The 18,365-nt window shown below is 36.9% G+C and overlaps 1 protein-coding gene across 3 annotated transcripts in view; it reads left to right on the top strand.

Moving 5' to 3' along the window:
- Window positions 1-18,365, top strand: part of LOC128211284 (protein mono-ADP-ribosyltransferase PARP14-like) — a 33,399-nt gene that overhangs the window by 4,018 nt on the left and 11,016 nt on the right. For all 3 annotated transcript variants that reach the window (XM_052915902.1, XM_052915903.1, XM_052915901.1), the window contains exons 2-21: window positions 54-211; window positions 448-3,461; window positions 3,558-3,610; window positions 4,404-4,584; window positions 5,873-6,028; window positions 6,164-6,238; window positions 6,658-6,832; window positions 7,387-7,628; window positions 8,210-9,106; window positions 10,927-11,110; window positions 11,571-11,680; window positions 12,249-12,340; window positions 12,955-13,188; window positions 13,645-13,866; window positions 14,609-14,666; window positions 14,917-14,975; window positions 15,186-15,410; window positions 16,448-16,669; window positions 17,423-17,549; window positions 17,856-17,960. In XM_052915902.1, coding sequence (XP_052771862.1) covers window positions 63-211; window positions 448-3,461; window positions 3,558-3,610; window positions 4,404-4,584; window positions 5,873-6,028; window positions 6,164-6,238; window positions 6,658-6,832; window positions 7,387-7,628; window positions 8,210-9,106; window positions 10,927-11,110; window positions 11,571-11,680; window positions 12,249-12,340; window positions 12,955-13,188; window positions 13,645-13,866; window positions 14,609-14,666; window positions 14,917-14,975; window positions 15,186-15,410; window positions 16,448-16,669; window positions 17,423-17,549; window positions 17,856-17,960 — 6,580 coding nt within the window. In that variant the 5' untranslated portion in view covers window positions 54-62. The remainder of the gene's footprint in view (window positions 1-53; window positions 212-447; window positions 3,462-3,557; window positions 3,611-4,403; window positions 4,585-5,872; window positions 6,029-6,163; window positions 6,239-6,657; window positions 6,833-7,386; window positions 7,629-8,209; window positions 9,107-10,926; window positions 11,111-11,570; window positions 11,681-12,248; window positions 12,341-12,954; window positions 13,189-13,644; window positions 13,867-14,608; window positions 14,667-14,916; window positions 14,976-15,185; window positions 15,411-16,447; window positions 16,670-17,422; window positions 17,550-17,855; window positions 17,961-18,365) is intronic.

Genomic DNA, 18,365 nt, shown 5'->3' with positions numbered 1-18,365 from the left:
GCGATTATAAAACCCAATAACCTGCATTGGCTAAAACATTCATGTTACTTCAGACATGAAGTATGTCCCGTCCTAGCGGTAGCGGGAACGAGGAAGAGTTCGCTTACAGCAGTTCGGGCTCCGAGGGGGAGGGGCCGTGGGAGGGTGAGCGACCCACAGGGAAGTCCGTCCTCAACGTGTTCAAGGGATACCACGTTCCGGGCAAATACAAGTAACTTACATAAAACAAGGTTTCAGAAACATATAAGATGAGTAATTTTTTCAGATTTAAATCATTCCATCATTTTATTAAATGCCGCCATATCACAACACTTTTTTTCTTTCTTCTCATACATATATGTTGTATTAATGAAGTACTTTAGTTGAAATGATTTAGGTAATAGCGTAGTTGTTAGGCATGTATGACGTGAGCACATTAGATACTGACTCAGTTAATCTCGATTTTAGACCAAGTATGGACGCAAGCATTGTACAAAGCATAGACCAACAGTCAAACGACAATCAAAATACGGAACAATCAGAGGACAGCGCAGTGTCTCGAAGCGAGACAAACAGACTAAGTGTCAAAAACAGAATCAGCATGTTTGAAGCAATAACAGAACCGTCAGTCGTAGCTTGCATGCCCGATTCAATGCAACAGCGGCACTCAGTTTCAGAAGATTGTTCAATCATTGGAGCTACAATGACACCAGAAACGAACGAGTCTGGGAATAAGGGCTCTCGGCCTCCTGTGCCCCCCAGACCTTCCAAGTCCCTAGTAGTTTCAGAATCGATAACGCCAACCCTCACAGAGGACACGATCGAGACTAAAGCGACAGTACTTTCAGTTGACTCGGATGACGAGCAATCAGCGAAAATGGTGTTTAAGAATGACTTTACCAAATCACTTTTTGCTGATGCTCCGCCTCCGGATGTTGTGGAACAGCCTCTTCAGTCGGATATTCCAATGGAAAGTTTTGTTATATTGAGCAAAGAAGACGAACTATTCCAATCCGAAATTGTGAGTACAACAAACACAGATGAAGGGACCGATGTGGATAAAGAATTTCTTGGGGTGAAATTAGAAAGTGATGTGGATATGAGGGATGAGGCAAACATACAAGAAAGTGTAGATCGTTCAAAATTAAATGATTCGGAGTTTGATGAAGATATTACAGCCGTTGATTTTGGATCGGTCCAAATGACGGATGATACTGTAAATGTCCGAACTGATGACATAGATGAAAAGGAAGCCGGTTCTGAGGAAAACTCCATAACAGAGATCATTTCACAAGTTCAGTCTGACAAAGATGGTGTAAATTCTGAAGGCGTTATCCAATTGACAGAAAAGGAAGTATCAGTACCTTCTGTAGCTGACTCAAAAGATGAACAAGTTAAAAGTATGGAAACTGCAGAATTAGTTTCACACGTTATTGATACAACAGAGGAAGAAACTGATAATACTGAAAAAGAAATTGAACTAGGCGAGCCGCCCGTTTCATCCGTGACACCAGATCCTGACGAAACAAAGCAGACATCTGAAAGTAAGGAAAATGAAATGGGAACCAATGAATTGCAAACAGATCCTCCTGACGAAACAAAGCAGACATTTGAAAGTAAGGAAAATGGAATGGGAACCAATGAATTGCAAACAGATCCTGACGAAATAAAGCAGACATTTGAAAGGAAGGAAAATGAAATGGGAACCAATGAACTGCAAACAGATCCTCCTGACGAAACAAAGCAGACATTTGAAAGTAAAGAAAATGGAATGGGAACCAATGAATTGCAAACAGATCCTGACGAAATAAAGCAGACATTTGAAAGGAAGGAAAATGAAATGGGAACCAATGAATTGCAAACAGAGATACAAGACACTGGCCTAGCAGAAGAAAGTGCTGATTCGTCTGATGATGACAGTTTTAAGGATTGTAACGAGGGGGACGATATCGAAATGTTTCAGTCAATGCAACCGCTTGAGCACTTTGAAGAAAAAGGCGACATTGACTCCGACGATAACAAAGTTGATGATGTCACTGAAGAAATGCCGAAAACAAATGCTGCAACTGAATTCGATGAAATGTTTCCGTCTATCGAAATTATTGGCAGTGGGACCATCATTCAGCCTCAACAAGCCTATTCTAGTATGTCTAGTTCAGTTGGCTCTTCAGATATGTTATGGTCAATAATACCACAAACTATTGACGAAAATATTGAAGAAGGTAAAGAGGGCATTTCGTCTCAGTCATCAGGCAGTTTTTCAATACTATCAAAATCTGATAGTGACGAAAACAGTCAAATCGTCGAAAACAGTCAGATCGTCGACAACAGTCAAATTGTCGAAGAAACCATTGCTGTGCCAGACCAATGTCCATCAATGGAACGTTCCACACCTTTATCTTCTGAAGGTGTTTGTTTTAACCAATCTCTACCTGTTGATAAAGATGAGGTAAAAGAAATGCGTCCCTCCCATCTGAAAGAGACCAAGGAAGTTAAACCCACAGGAAGATTTAAGGAGACACCGAAACAAGAGGAAATGGGTACAGCTGCTCAGAAACCACCACCTGTTGTCCGCCCAACGACGTTTCAAGACTATATAGTGAAGAGCGGTGTTGCAGACATTTCGACACATGATGGTGAACAAAAGAATCATCTATATGGTGCATTTGAGGACAACCAAACGCCACCCCCACCACCTCCTCCTAAGTCACAAGCAGTCCTTGAGGAGCTTAAGTCATTGGCATCACAACATGCCAATACACCAACCCCAGATGATACCAAGCCGTTCCCAGTTGATCAAGTTAGGGTCGACCAGTCAGAAGAAAGTGAAACACAAGCAGATATAATGACAACAAGTGTAGAATGTGGTAATTACAGTAACTACACATACACTCAAGGGTATCAGCCTGCTGCTGGATATGATGCCAACGCTTATCAAGGGCAATATGGAATGCAAGCGGGACAACAGTATGATCCGCAGCTATATTGGCAACTTTATCCAGGACAGCAACCATTCACGCCAAATGCTCATTATCAGGCACCAAGTTTACCACCGGAATATTATCCTTACCAATATTATCCTCCGTATGCACAGAATTATCCAACCAGTCTGCAGTTCAACAGTTCGAATACTAGTGATCAACCACACATTCCTGCTCAGGAACTCGAAAAAGTTCCAACAGGACAGAGTAATGCATCTGCGCATGCTCCTGAGTTTGTTGGTGAAGCTTCGAAGTTAACGTCTGACTACGAGAATGGTCCTTCCAAACAAAAAGGCAAAGAATCTTTCAAACCAAAGAAATCGCAATCGCCTAGGAAAACAAAGGATACGTCAAAGCAAGGGCAACATAGAACTCCTACCGAGACAACTTCGAAACCGCAAGCTAAGCATGCTCACGATAGTAAACAACACCAAAAACATGTGCCGAAGAGGAACCCAACAAAACAGGCACCGAAGCCGGAACACAGGAAGTCATCGGCAGGTTTGTGGATTAAAATTATAACGAATCAAAATCAAAATGCAGTATAGTTTTAATTTTGCATTTTTTTTATATAAAATTTTCACTTTGATCTTGTAGGTAAGCAAGAAAAGGCTGTAACAGACGCACGAAAAGAATCTACACCGATAAAGGTATGTTATTGTTACCTCAAGTGCTCAATGTGATATTGTAGGTTCGTTGGATGTCCGTCGTCCGTCCATAGTTCTTTGTCCGAAATTGTGTTTAATCACTCTAAGGGTCACAGATTTGTAATGTGTACTTGTTGTTTATCTCTGTAAAATTAATGTTTGAAGTTTAACGATGTGCGGTTAAAGCAATCAAGGTCATAAATCAACTGAACAGAAAGACCTTGTTAAACTCTAGAGGCTATAGTGCGAGTCAAAATTAATGACAGTATATTTTGTTTCCCTTAAGTCAATGCCAATTTTGATATTGCATGTAGACCAGAAGGTTACAAAAACTTGTCAACAAACTTGAGGCAACAATTTTAGTAAATGATTAATAACTTTATTTTTTGTGTGCATAACATATATAAAGGTAAACCTAAGTATTTGGTTATGTCGCGTTAAAAACGACGTCACAATCTCAAATCAAGGAACAACATTGATTAAAAAAAGAGACTACAATTTTGATCAACACATACTAAGACTTAGTCAAACCATAATATCTATGTGAAATATCCGACTCTGCGGTCAAAAAGTCATGAGATCGAATGAAAGGTGTAATCTTGTGTACTGTTTTGAGGCCTTATATTTTCCCCAAAAGTAGTGCAACTTGTTGAGCGATTAAGGGCATCTTAGCACTTTGTACCATTTGCAGTTAAAATGTTGACTCTTCAAACTTCGAATATAAGACTCAAAATAACAATATTTATCAGTCACTGTATTTGTACGTAAATAGTTATTTGCTGTTTTTGTGCCATAGGTTGAAAAAGACACTACGAAGTACTGTATATTTGCAAAAGGAATAGACAAAACCGCGTCTGAAGAACACCTTATCAATCTCTTCGAAGTTTGCATGGGCAACACTGCTGACTATATTCTAGATTCAATGGTTTTCAACTTCTCAAAAACGTGTGCCGTGTTTTCTGTGAAAGGAAAACCTGGTAAGTAGCCTTGGTCCATATTCTATAACGTAAGAGACTCCGATTCAGAAATGTCAATGTTTAAAGTCATTTATACTATCGTTCCGTAAAACTCACATTTTGTAACCATGACATTTTACCATATGAAGTTGGTGGGTAATGTGTCATCCAAATTGCCCACAAATAGTGCTCATTGCCAATAAGAATCTAAACAACACCCTTAGTAGATATAGTACCCTTAGCATATATAGTACCCAAAACCTGGCAGTGTTCTGGAGTTTGAGTACTCTGGGCTACATTGTCCAAGGGTGTCCGTGAAACAGTACGTCTGTAAGACCAAATGTAAGTGGTGTATTAATTGAAAAGCTGGGGTCAGTATAGTTTTTACTCTCCTAATATGCCTATATATTGCTTTGCACATGTCGGTCGGTCCTTCGGTAGACCAAAGCTTGTCCGAGTGATAATTCGACAATTCCTGGACATATTGTCATCAAACTCTGCATGAAGGTTGTGCCTGACCAATAGATTACCCCTATTGTTTTAACCATAGCCCTCAAAATTGACTCGGAGGAGGGGACTGACCAGTAGATGACCCCAATCGGTGTAAGGGGTCAAAGGTCAAGGTCACAGTGACCTTGAACGCAAACTTGACAATTCCTGGACTTATGTTTATCAAACATGAAAGTTGGGCCTGACCAGTAGATGACCCCTATTTTGTAAGGCGTCGTCGGGTCAAAGGGTAAGGTCACAGTGACCTTAAACGCGAAAAGGTTGGCAAAGCTTCTTCTAGTGATAACTCAACAATGCCTGGACCTATGGTCATCAAACATTACATAGAGGCTGGGCCTGACCAGATGTCCCCTGTTGATTAAAGGGTCATCAGGTCAAAGGTCAAGGTACAAGTGACCTCGAATGCGAAAAGGTTTTCCGAGTGATTATCGTGTTTATCTGCAAATTTCAGTCATCATCTGAACATGATACAAAACTGTACGTTCTATCCTCACACTTTAAATGGTCATAATCTTAAAACTGCAACCAATATATATGCAAAAAGCTACAGAAACATGCTCAGTAGCAAAAAGTTTTAAACATAAACCCGGTTTAGTGGCAATGGGCAACGCCAAAGACATAGAACACAAATTCACAAACAAGAAACATAGAACAGCACACAACTCTGTCAATCACTATATAATCAGCTGTCATCTCGGTCCATGCATATTTCATTCAATTGTCCAAATATTCTTGAAAACATGGCGGTCAGGTGGGGGGGGGAGTATAATGTTTGACACACATTTCGTGTTATTTGTAGATATGGAGAACATGAAGACTAACATGGCGAGGAAGAATTTGTCCTTTCAGCCGGAGCTTAACCTACTGGACACAACACCGATGATTGCCATTAGCTGTAACGGCGCTGTGGCGGTTGGCATGCTTGAGCTTTACTTTGAAAGTGAGAGAAATGGAGGTATGCTGTTATGCTTTGTTTGTTTGTGTATACTACTAATGGATGACTTGTTCAAATTTTAATTGTGCTGTGTTACAATATGTTTTAAATTATTAAGTGTTTTTTAGCTTTGAATTGTTTATTGCATGTCCTCAGGAGGAGACGTAGAGGGCACCCCTTATGAGACCGACGACGGAAACTGTACTATTGTGACTTTCTCAGATGCGGAAGGTAAAATAGAATAAATTCAAAAACTTATACTTTATTCAGACAAATGCCATTGATATACGGAACGTTTTGCGTAACATTTACTTACAAACCGTAACTATTTTACCAACATAAGTTGTGCAGGGCTTCTAAGGTTCAGGATTGAGAGCTTCAGACTATTGTACATTTGTTAAGAATGCTTTGCTCGGACATTTGCATCAGAAACAGTAGAACGTACCTTGAAATAAAAAGAGATGCCTTTGGAAAAAATATCTAAGACCCGTTACCCTGCTTTGGGCATGGAACCCTCATACTCAAATAGACCCCACTGATATATATTTGTTTGTCAGAAAAACCTCACTGATATATATTTGTTTGTCAGGAAAGTCCACTTGGTATATCATCTTATTCATGATGTGTTTCACTGAAATGTGTTGTTTCAGTTGTCGAAAGGGTTTGTGCCAAAAAGGACCACATTTTGAACGGACAGTCACTTCGAGTGTCGCCATTTTACAAGTGCGAGTTGGGCGAACTGTATGATGCAAAACTGCACAAGTTTTCTCTCCCAGAGCCAATTGTTCTTACATTGTCTACGGTTAAAACTCAACTTTTGAAAAAGTGAGTATCGTAATGTTTTACGTCTTTATGCACACCGTTTCATTCGTGAGGTTTAGTTTACACTAGTTTCCTTTAGCTCATTGTGACGAAAGCGAAAGGCTTATAGGATCACTCTCGAGTCCGTTTCCTGGGTAGAAATCAGTTCTGATGTCAATTGTCGGGAGGCCATGAGAATTTTCCTCTGGCGGGATTCGCACCTACAACATCTTGTGTGAGATGCAGATAACTATTACTTTAGACCACTCTTACTCTCCTACAGGTTTAGTAAGGTTTTCAATATATCAAACATATGTTTAGTGCGTATGATAACAATCATTGCTTTATTATGTTGACAAGTAATACATATTTTTGTCTACCTACTGTTTCAGCTTTCAGATGATTTAATATCATTTTACCGTGTAAGGGCATTATTTGGAAAGGGGTTCTTATTAATATTTGTTAAACTAAGGATACACTTAGATTAGTTCGTTTAAATCAACAATGTGTAATGTGTTTAAAACCTATATTGTCTTCAATCTCATCATTTATGTTGATACATTGGTATTATATTTTAGGGAATGCTGTTCAAAGTTGCTGGAGGACTTAAAAGCACATTACTGCGAATGCGATATATCGGAGACAACGCTTACCCTCACTTGTTGCCTCTGTCCTATCACACCAAAAGTAAAGGAATTAAAGAGAAGTTGGGACAGGGATGTGGTTAATCTGGTCAATCATTTTTTTGAAAATAACACAGACAACCGCAAGCTGAACTTTAACGACAAGATTGTCACAAATGTCGTAGAACATTGCACTAGTAAGTTTGATTTGCAAATTTGTTAAAATATTGAGGGTTGAAAGCAAACATATTCTATCTTAAATTTTATTTAATGTCTCTTAGAACCGTTTCGCATTCACCCCTTGAATTATGGTTGTTTGAAAATTTGAAACGTGTTATATTTTATTTCATTTATTTAAAAAAAAAGGATTTTTTTTTCCAAAAAGATGGAATTGTTAAACATTTAGTTAAATTCTGAAAACGCATATTAATATAACTTTGCTTCAGAAATCCTGCATTTATTAAAATAAACTCCAATCTATGGCCGATATTAATACAACAACTTAACAACTTAAGTCGTTTCCTAATACCTCAAGGCCTTATCCTCATTTATGTATCTCACTATTCATATAATCTAATCATTATAATCAAGAAAATATAATGTACCGTTGAATTTGGCAAAAAGATCATAATTTTATGTAAAAACACTTATTGATAACTTTTGATTTCATTTAAGGTAATAACTTTTGATTTCATTTAAGGAGTTTCATAAAATCGACTTAAGTTATGAAAATGTTTGATATATCTGCATAACTGTTTTTCATATTGCTGCATTATAGCCTTCTCCAATCATCCAGACGTTGTGGTAATCTGTGATGCAGCAAAGTGCTTTATAGAAGTATATGGCTTGAGGACAAGTACATCTTCTGTTTTTGAAGACATCCAAGGCAAGGTGAAGCAGTGGGAAAGACAACTGACAAGGACAACCGAACGGATAACTTACTCGTTTCTTCACTTGAAATTGATGGAAAAACTCGGTCTTATTAGTAGGCTTAAAGAAATACAGGAGCTTGATGTCAGAGTTGGTGATGATTTTGTTGATTTAGAGGGACAACCAGACGACATAACGCATGCAAAACTTGAATTACATAAGGGTAAAGACAAAATGAAATTCACTAAATATGAACATGGGCTATCGTTTCAATGTGCTGAGCTTGTCCGATCAAAGAAAAAAGTAATTGCACTTATTGACGAAAGCTTTAAAGAAAAGGGAATCGAGGCCTCGTGGAAATTAGAAGGAAGTGCGTTCCACGTCGTGTTTGTGAAGGATCAAGAAGACGATTATGGATATGCAGTTATGGTTGATAGGGACTCGGACATAGTGAGTGTCTTCTCAAATATTTTGGAGAAGTCTATTAAATATGAAAGGGACGACAAGGACGTGTTCCATTCTGATGAATGGACACAGTTTATTACAGATTTAACTGAAGATCATGATGACGTTGCTGGTTTTGATATCGTCGAGAAAACGTGCCGACTCGTTATGCATGGATGGCACAAAAACGTGAACGAAATGTACAAACGTATAGAGTCTTTCCTTGACACGCGAGTCTTGAGGACACTAGTTTTGAAACGAGGAACAATCCCAATTCGTTTTATACAAAAGTTCAAACGTGATGTTATTGATGATTTGCAAAACAATCTTAAAGAACGCAATGGCTTTATTGCATTTTGTGGTAAGTATTTCGTGAACCCAGCTAGATATTGCTTAAAGTAAACAATGCCAAGAAGGATCATCATTCTCTTTTTACATTTGTTTTTAAATTATAGTAGAACTCAACTATTTTAAGTTTATGGAGTATAAATAACCAGTTAAACACAGATTAATGTCGATAAGTTAGTACTGCTAATACATTTCCACCTTAAAATAAATAGAACTTTATCATTCGAGCTCAAAGTGCTAAAGGATGAGCCGTTCAGATGGGTCACCGTCCGTCTTCGTCTGTCGTTAACAATTTCCTTCAAATGAAATCTAAACCAATGGGTCAATTTTAACCAACCTTGACAGGAGAGTTTCATGATTGGTCAACTAAAATGTTCCATATATAACTCTGGTTGTCATGGCAACCTAAAAGAAAAACTTCGAAAATATTCTTCGAGAACCCACTGCCCTAAATTCAAAATAATTTCAAAGAACTGTTTCTTAGGTGACCGTCTATTCCATTCCTTCGATACCACATATAAATTTACAGGCACAGTAGTCATAAATGCAAGTATAAACCCAGTTTTATGGCACAAGGTGAAAACCCAAACCAAACTGATTGAGATACGTGCACACACTACAAACCAATCAATCCCACCAACACAGCAATAATAATAAACAAATAGTTAATAGACAATGTTATTACCGCCTTTGCAATTTTAGTGAAACACAAGTATAATTGACTTGTCCCAATATTTATCAATGCTAACAAAGTTAAAAATATTAACCTCACCGGAACCACTATTAGCGTAAGAAAGAAGAATACAGTAAAACCAACTTATAAACTAAGAAAATAAGTTCTCAACAACCGGATACTGTCATCACCTGCAAACGAATGAATGGAGCCGGAGCAACAATGCCAACTCTCAAACAGTACATTGAAGTCATTTGAAGACTGTCATCTAACTAACAAAGCTTGCCTTAGCATTTTCGAGGTTTAAAATTATGTCCTCATATTTAATAGTGTAATAAAACATACTTCACTGTACACATCCGGACGCGGGGATTAATTGTTTCCAATGTGTATAATTGTCTTCTTATTTCGGTAACCCTATGATATTTTCTATATATATAAAACTCTTCTCTTTAAAAACCGCTCGCTCGATTTCAAAATATATTCACAGAAATAGTCCCCTTAAGCAACATGGCCTAAATTTTAGGAGAAAGAATTTTCTCGGAAGCCGCTGTCTTGATTTCAAAATTATTTAACAAAAATGTTGCATGGGGCCCTCATCCTGTTAGTTCGTTAAAACATGGCTCCAGAGGTTCATAATACGACTATATGGAAAAACACACTTGAAAACCTTCCTGTCAGACACTGTACACACGATTATACAAGAATCACACTATTGTGTGATCTTCTACCAAATACCTTCAAGTGATGTTAAAAACATGACCGCCAGGGCGGAGGGATAATTTGATGTATTATTATATCAGGAAACTCTGAGAACCTTAACAGCAGCTTGCTCCCCTAGCAACCATCACTTTCGTTGACAAACATGGATCGTCTAAGTAGCCACCAACTTTCTCAATCATGTTATTATACCAATCCCTACCTCGACAATGGCTTGCTTTCCTATTAACCATCGCAATCCTTAGCAACTATCAACCTCCTTAACAAACACTTACTTTCTTAGCAACTACCTTTTGTCTTAATTACCGATGACTTCTTGGCAACCAATGACTGGTGAGCATAAATTGGTCATATGACCCTGTTTTCATAATAGGGAGTTTTCACTCAAAATATTTAAAACGTTATATAAGCTAAATGCTCAACATAATTATGTTTTGTAGAAGACAAAGAAACTGTTGATATTCGCGGCAACAAGGAAGATCGAGACATGGCCCGTGATGAATTGGAAAAAGTGTTCAATTCAATTATAAAAGAGGAACACACCATTGAAAAGGTGTCAGTGAAGGATGTTTTTCAAGATGAAAAAGCGCGTGGAAAAATCGATGAAATAGAACAGAGTACAAGGTATTTAATTTAATAGAAAACTGAGTTTTACCTTGTTTTTAAATAGAAAACTAAGTTTTACCTTTACTTCTATGAAAACATGTCGTATTTGACATTAAAGGAACTTACTCAGAGATTATGTATTAGCAACGCGTTTAAAATATGTTGAAATTGAGTTATTTACTAATTTTAATGAAACAAATGTTAACAACAATTTGGTCTGAATTCTGTCACAATGCAACTCTGGAATAAATCGATCTTCAGTAGCTTTTCGGCGAAATTGAGCATTTTCTGTCACATTTGAATATTGTTATTTACAACAGTGCTTTAATGTAAACATTGGTTGAAGGTTTATCATTCAAACACACATTTTGTTCACATTTCACACAAACCACATGTGGTGTCTGACCATATCAAAAATGAAAGAATCTTTTGAAAATCTGTATTCAACTGCGACCCACATTGATATTTCTTCGTTTAGATGTGTGATACAGCTTCCAGGTCAGCAAGAAACATTCGAGTATGAGACAGAAGAAGATGCATACGAAAAGATTGGAGATGATCAAGTTCCCGGGGCAAAGGCAGCACCAGGTCAATTTTAGCTTCTGTATACATAGATAATGTTTTTTGTCTCCGTCGCCGGCTTACAAACTATAACTTTAAAGCTTCACAGGAAAAGATAATCCTTAGTTGGTTTTATTTAATCATGTACACTGCGTATCTTTGGTTGCCGTGGCAACAACACTGATGTACTTAAAATATGTTGTAAGAAGCTGATTTTCACTGAAATATAACACGGGTGATTCGTCAATGATATGGCAGCAATCAATGGAGCTTATATTCATTGACTTGTTTTCGAAAAAAACACCTTCATCACAATACAAACGTGATGGTTTGAGAGACGTAATTGAAAAAATCGTCTCGACTGAAACCAGTAGTTGTTATACGTAAGTAATGTACAGTGTAAACTCTGGAAGAGATCCCATACCAAATATTCTACATTTATGCACTTTTTGTCACATTAGCGATCATGTCCATGGAGCCTTATCCTTAAATATTATCTTGTGGCATGTAACTTAATTTAGCATGTTTTGTACTAAACGTTCTTTAATCCTCAGTTATGTTTTCTGACTTAAGATGTTGGTTTTTTTTTGCTCAGGTAAAGCAGCGATGACGAGTGATACTGATTCGTTTCCAGCAAAGAACGGAACGAACATTTCTATTGTACTTGGAGAAATAGGAAAACAAAAGGTAATGTCTAGAAGTCTTATTAGGCGCACACAATATGTTGATGTAAAACATTTATTTTAATTTTAATGCACTATCGTGTTAACTCATATAACTTCAATGATCAAAACAAAAGTATGATGTTGACCCTTTTTAACTGGTGAAACTGTGGTTACTTGTGGCTACATAGCTATTAATTACACACAAACAAACAAAGGCTACTTTTTTATTTGTACAAAAATCGTACGCTTTTTTGTTTTGTTTTTGGGCATTTAAGTCTAATTAGTTGAACATGATGATGCGTTAGAACATTTAGCATCAACCTACATTGTGCGCCTATATAGATACATGATCCCCATTCATATACTAACCTTTTAGATTTGATCATTACAACGTTTGTATTTCATAACTCAATATAAGCCTAACATATAATCACTAATTTCTTACATTAGTTTTGTTTTGCTTAGTTTCCTGCGTTCAAATTGTATAACAAGTTGATTGCGAAATAACACGACATCGCTATTTTTCTTCACTTTTTAATAATCAAAGCCTGTTTAAAGATCAAATTATCTCACCTGATTGTTTCTATATTAAATACCATATATGAAAGCATTTGATGTAATATGAATACATTTCAGGGAGATGTTTTCGTCGTGTCGACGTCCCCTAGTTTAAACCTGAAAGGAGGACAAGCAGGACGCGCGATTCTACACGTAGCTGGGCATGACCTTCAGCAAAAGATTAAGAAAGCCTATCCGGAAGACATTGCATATGGGGAGATTGCTGACGTTGAAGGGGGAAAAATGAAATGTGACTGTATGTACCTCACAGCTCTGCCTGGATGGAAAGCTGCAGACCATAAAGCACAGGAGGTGGGTTAGACAGGGCGATAGTAGTTATGCATGTCGATAATGTCTGTACACATTGTTTGAGCTGCTGTCCATTTCTTATTCAGACAGAACGTTCACACTCTGCTGATTTTCACAAACCTTGAGCTATCTCAGATATGTCTTTGCCATCTTGATTATGCGTTTGGTAACTGGTATTACCATGCGACTGGACTTACTGACTGCGCATGCGCAATTTCATTTCATTTATGTGACGATTAAAATATCTCCAATTTATCGAATAAAATTGGAATTTTTAGACTAGTCCTGCAATTCAAATTAGTTTTTTTTTCTACTTTGTCAATGTATCTTGATCGCATGGTAAACGATGCTTCATTATCTTGAAACTAACATTTACTCTAGTCTACCTTATGCTTATGCATATTTAATGTTTAAAAATTGACAATTGATAAAAGTATTTATTCAATATTTGTTCATTAGGTGCTGAAGAAACTCGTGCAAGACTGCCTCAAAAAGGCTGCAAAAGAAAATAAGATGTCGATAGTGTTTAGTGCATTGGGATGCGGCCAATTGAAATATCCCGTGGAAGTTGTTGCGAGGATCATGTTTGATACTGCGATAGACTTCGATAAAAACAACAAGAAATCCAGCCTAAAAACAGTTCAGTTCGTGATATATCCGTCAGATGAACACGTTAAAAAGGTAAATCACTAATTAACCAGGTTTTCACATAGTTACCTAGTAATTAGAATGATATACGCCGTTGTTTGTGCGGGCAGTCTTACGTGCGGCGTCAAAATCATGAAATTGAGTTCGGTTTGACATACTGTGACCAAAATTGTTATATAGCAGACTTAATTGAGAAGGTTTATAAGATTGCGTTTGAGGTCCTTAAGAGTCCACGTCAAGGTCGCTGTATCTCAAAAATAGAAATACGGTTAATACGAAAAACTTTATTCTGAGTGGACATATTGTGATAAAGTTGTATATATACAAAAATAAGCAGACATTTCATGGCGTTGCCTTTTGTGCACCTATCGACAATGTCGATGTGACTGAACTTAGAGAAAAAAAACAAAGCGCTTATCGGATCAATGGTAAGGGCACAGCTACTGAAAATAGAAACGGTTGAATCTAAATGTCTTAAGTTTGGGTTGACTTGTGCTAGCAAACTTGTTATATAAGAATATTTTATAGAGACCTTCCATTTGATTGTGCTTAAAGCCACATTGGCCAAGGTAACTGTTACTAGAAATAGAAAAAAAATGTTGAATCTTATAAAAAAAAATACTTTGATTGACCAAACATGGTATAGAGGAAGATTTTTTTTAGAAGTTTTAAATGATTTGATTTAGATAATTAGGATTTTACTTGGCCATTGCATAATAGGCGACATTATATTAGAATATTTAACGATAGCCTTCATATGATTTATTGCTTATAGGCGTTCAAAGATGAACTGAGATTAAGGCGAGATGGTGGTGGAAAAAGACCCGTTTACAGTAAGTTATGTCTCACCCCAACATGTGTTAACAAAAATATATTTTGATGCGTTTGTGATCTGTCTGTTTCTTTGTTATGTTTCACTCATATAAGTGTCTGTCATAATCCGTGTGCGTTGAAACAGGAGGTTCGTTCACTGTAGATCACAATGTGTTGTTTGAGAGTATACGCATTACTCGAATAGAATGTCCCCTTTGATGATTCCGTCATATGTTTGATTAAGCACTAATATATTTTATCCTATTTCAGAAATGCAGAAGGGAATGGCAACAATTGAGCTCGTTGTGGAAAACTTGGCTGAACAAAAGGTTGTTTTTTAAAATACAGTTTACTTTAAACCCCTTATATTTCACTGGGGAGATATTATGAGGAGCTCTTATTTATTTGAAAATAAACAACAAACAAACGGTACTGAATTTATTTATTTTCTGACTTAAGTTATATCTAATATAATATTTGTGTCCATTGAACCATTGTTGGGATTTGTACGTAATCTCGCTATGAATCGTTATTTGTAGGTTGACGTCATTCTGTGTTCCACGTCTTCTACCATGGACCTCAAACATGGAGCGTGTCAGGCTCTTTTGAAAAAAGGTGGTAAGAAACTGGAGGAGGAGTGTGCATCAAAATATAGCAACACTTTGGACGACTGTCAAATTGCCGAAATATCATCCGGAGATCTTCCCTGTAAGAAGCTGTTTTTGACAGTTCTTCCACGCCATGCTGGAGAAGAATCTATAACCGTAAGTTTTAGGTTTGACATTAAAAATGAGATTTAAAGTTGGAATAATGTTAATGTAAATATTATTATACAGGCTTTCAAGCGGGTCCTTCATTTACTACTTGTCCCTTTTTTTGGTTCGGCTCCTACTTTTCCCTTCTTTTTCTTGAAAAATCCCTTCTTTCCCTACTTGTTTGTAAAAATGGTTCGAGAAATAATAGAAAAGTTTTAACTAAATACATGTCTGGATATTCATTCATTTCATGGTTTGAAAGAGGGGTTTTATGATGAGAATGAGTGGTGCATGTTGGCAAGTCAGAGACCCATTTCAGGTTCATCTGCTTATCCTGTGGCTGATCTCTCTTGAATCACTGGTTTCTAAGCAAAGCTAACAACAGGAACATCTTAATTGAGGAATAGGTTTAGTAGTCATTTTTTGCACCCAAAGGGGTAAGTAAAGAACCCTACTATCCCTACCTTTTGCTCCTAATATCCCTATTTTACCCTACTTTTTCAAAACATCCTCCTACTTTTTTTGTCATTGGTCACTTGAAAGCCTGTATATGTATTTTTATTAAAAATGCTGTTCGATACTCAATTGATATTTACTAATCGTATGTGGTTTGTAAATTGAGAAGTGTTGTGTACAGAAAACACCTCTCCGAAATAAGCATGAATACTTTTTTACGGGAAGGTCATTATTAAATATTTAAATGATTTGCGGGAGGGAGTTGAACAGCGTAGTCACAAGATAGGCGGTGATTGGACTGTAAATTGTACACAGCGGTTCGGAAATCTTAATAGGTTTAAAAGTGAACAAACTATTCGCGCTTCTTACTATACATTTAATCGATATAATGCCTAATTGTCTACATTAGGCCAACATTTTTTTAATAAACAGGTATAGAACAATTATACTATTCGCACTGATTTATGATTACTATTTATTCTGAATAATATACTATCTCTAAGCAAATACGACTACTTTTTATCCAATGTTAACACTATACAAAAACATGAGAAGCTGCACTGTCCATTGGTGAATATATTCCGTTACAGAAATTGAAAGAGATGCTTCGTACAGCTTTCAAACTCGCTGAAACTCGAAAGTATTCATCCCTAGCCATCCCGGCCTTGGGAACAGGCAATTTGAAATATCCAAAAGAGGACGTTTGTCGCTGCATGTTTGAAACCTTCATAGAGCTTGGAAAACAAGAGGAAGCAAATAAACCTTTTACTGTAAAGTTTGTGATGCACGCCAAGGACCATGACCTGATTGGGGTAGGCGTTTGTTTTCAGTATACCTCATGTGGCTTTGTCCTTTTAAAATTACCCATAGTCATATCATTAGTAGTGATGGGCCGATGATCGCCGATATCGATTATATCGGCAGACATTCGTAACTCGGCGATCGGCGACCTCATCGTTCCATAACCGAACAATCGAAAAAAACAACGTATGCTTGAATCTAGTAAATTTCCAACTTTATATAGCGCAGTAACTTAGAGCTAAGGGTAGTAACCGCTACTTTGAGTTCTTACAGAACTTTCCATTAGTTTTTCTTTGCGTTAAAATCGCTTTATAGTGGCACTTTCGGAACTCCTCGGCCATTTTGATAAAAAACAACCTCGGATGTATTTGGACGGTTTACATATTCAAAAAGAGGTACGTTTAAGTCCGCTGCAAGTAGATCGCGTAGTAATTTTATTTAGCAGTTAAACTTTATGACTTTATTCTTGGAAATCTTAATTATGTTTGCAATAATTTACTTCACTGGCAATCAATTTAAACTTAGATCAATAAATACAATTCTAAAACACTTCATTTCATAAATGATTCAAAAATTTACGAACTACTTCAACTGATGTACCGGCATACATCCGAGGTTGTTTTCGATAAAAATGGCCGAGGAGCTCCGAATGATAGTGGCAGACCCATTCGAAACTCTTCGGCCATTTTTTTCAAAAACAATATGAATCACATGTATACATATGGAAATCGCTGGAAATATGATTAACTACTTTTCTTGATTAGATATTTCGCCGTTACTTGGAGAGCCGTTCAAAGCAGGGGAAAAGGGGGGAAAGGCACATGCAAGATGTTAAACGAAAGAATCGAAATATTGCCCATTCCAGCACAGGTTGTGACACCGTTGACTATGGCAAGTAGTTATGTCGATTATTACTTATCATGATTTGTAAATGACTACTTAAATGATTGCATATATATCCCAACTTTTAATTAATGAAATATCGCATAAGAAATATCGATTTGTTGGAATATGGGAGATAATTATTACGGTTCTCACAACTTTTGTATTAGCTATATATAGTTCTGTTTAATTATACTTATGTTCGTGCCTTCTGGATTTGAACTTACACACTAAATAATGAATACATGTTTATTCAAATAACTCTTAATTAGTGGCAAGAGAGACATTCTAAAATTATGATTACGAATTTTTCAGGTATTCGTATTTCCGGAGTTGATCTGAAGGTGTTCATAGGCGACATTCTTGAGCACACAGCCGATGCATTTGTTACCAGCACTGGATCAAAGTTAGAATTGCATGGTAAGGCTGGACACGTTTATAAATGTGTTTTTAGGGAAAAAAGCCAGGTAAAAAGTGGTTGCATGTCTGTAACGTATTAAAAAGCAATACACCATGTTACTATCACAATAACTGTATTGAACACAATACGAGGTTGTACACGGAAAATAGCTGAAATCCCCAGTAAATTTACATTTGGCTGACCGTTCAAAGGCGGTACTCGAACAGCTCTAAGTTTTATTCATTCTATATTTTGTGTGTGGTTATTGTTGTGCGTGTTGTTTTACTGTGATTCTGTCTTTGGCTTTGTGCCAGTAAACGGGGTTTATGTTTAAGCTTTCCACGACTGGACTTGTGTCTGTAGTTTTCATATAGATACTCGCGTATTTCATGAATAATATAGGGTTAATACACCTTTTTGAGGTC

This window comes from Mya arenaria, chromosome 12 (genome assembly GCF_026914265.1).
Source record: "Mya arenaria isolate MELC-2E11 chromosome 12, ASM2691426v1".
NCBI lineage: Eukaryota > Metazoa > Mollusca > Bivalvia > Myida > Myidae > Mya > Mya arenaria.
Note: the sequence above shows the minus strand (reverse complement) of the source record. Positions and strands in the feature narration are given on the sequence as shown.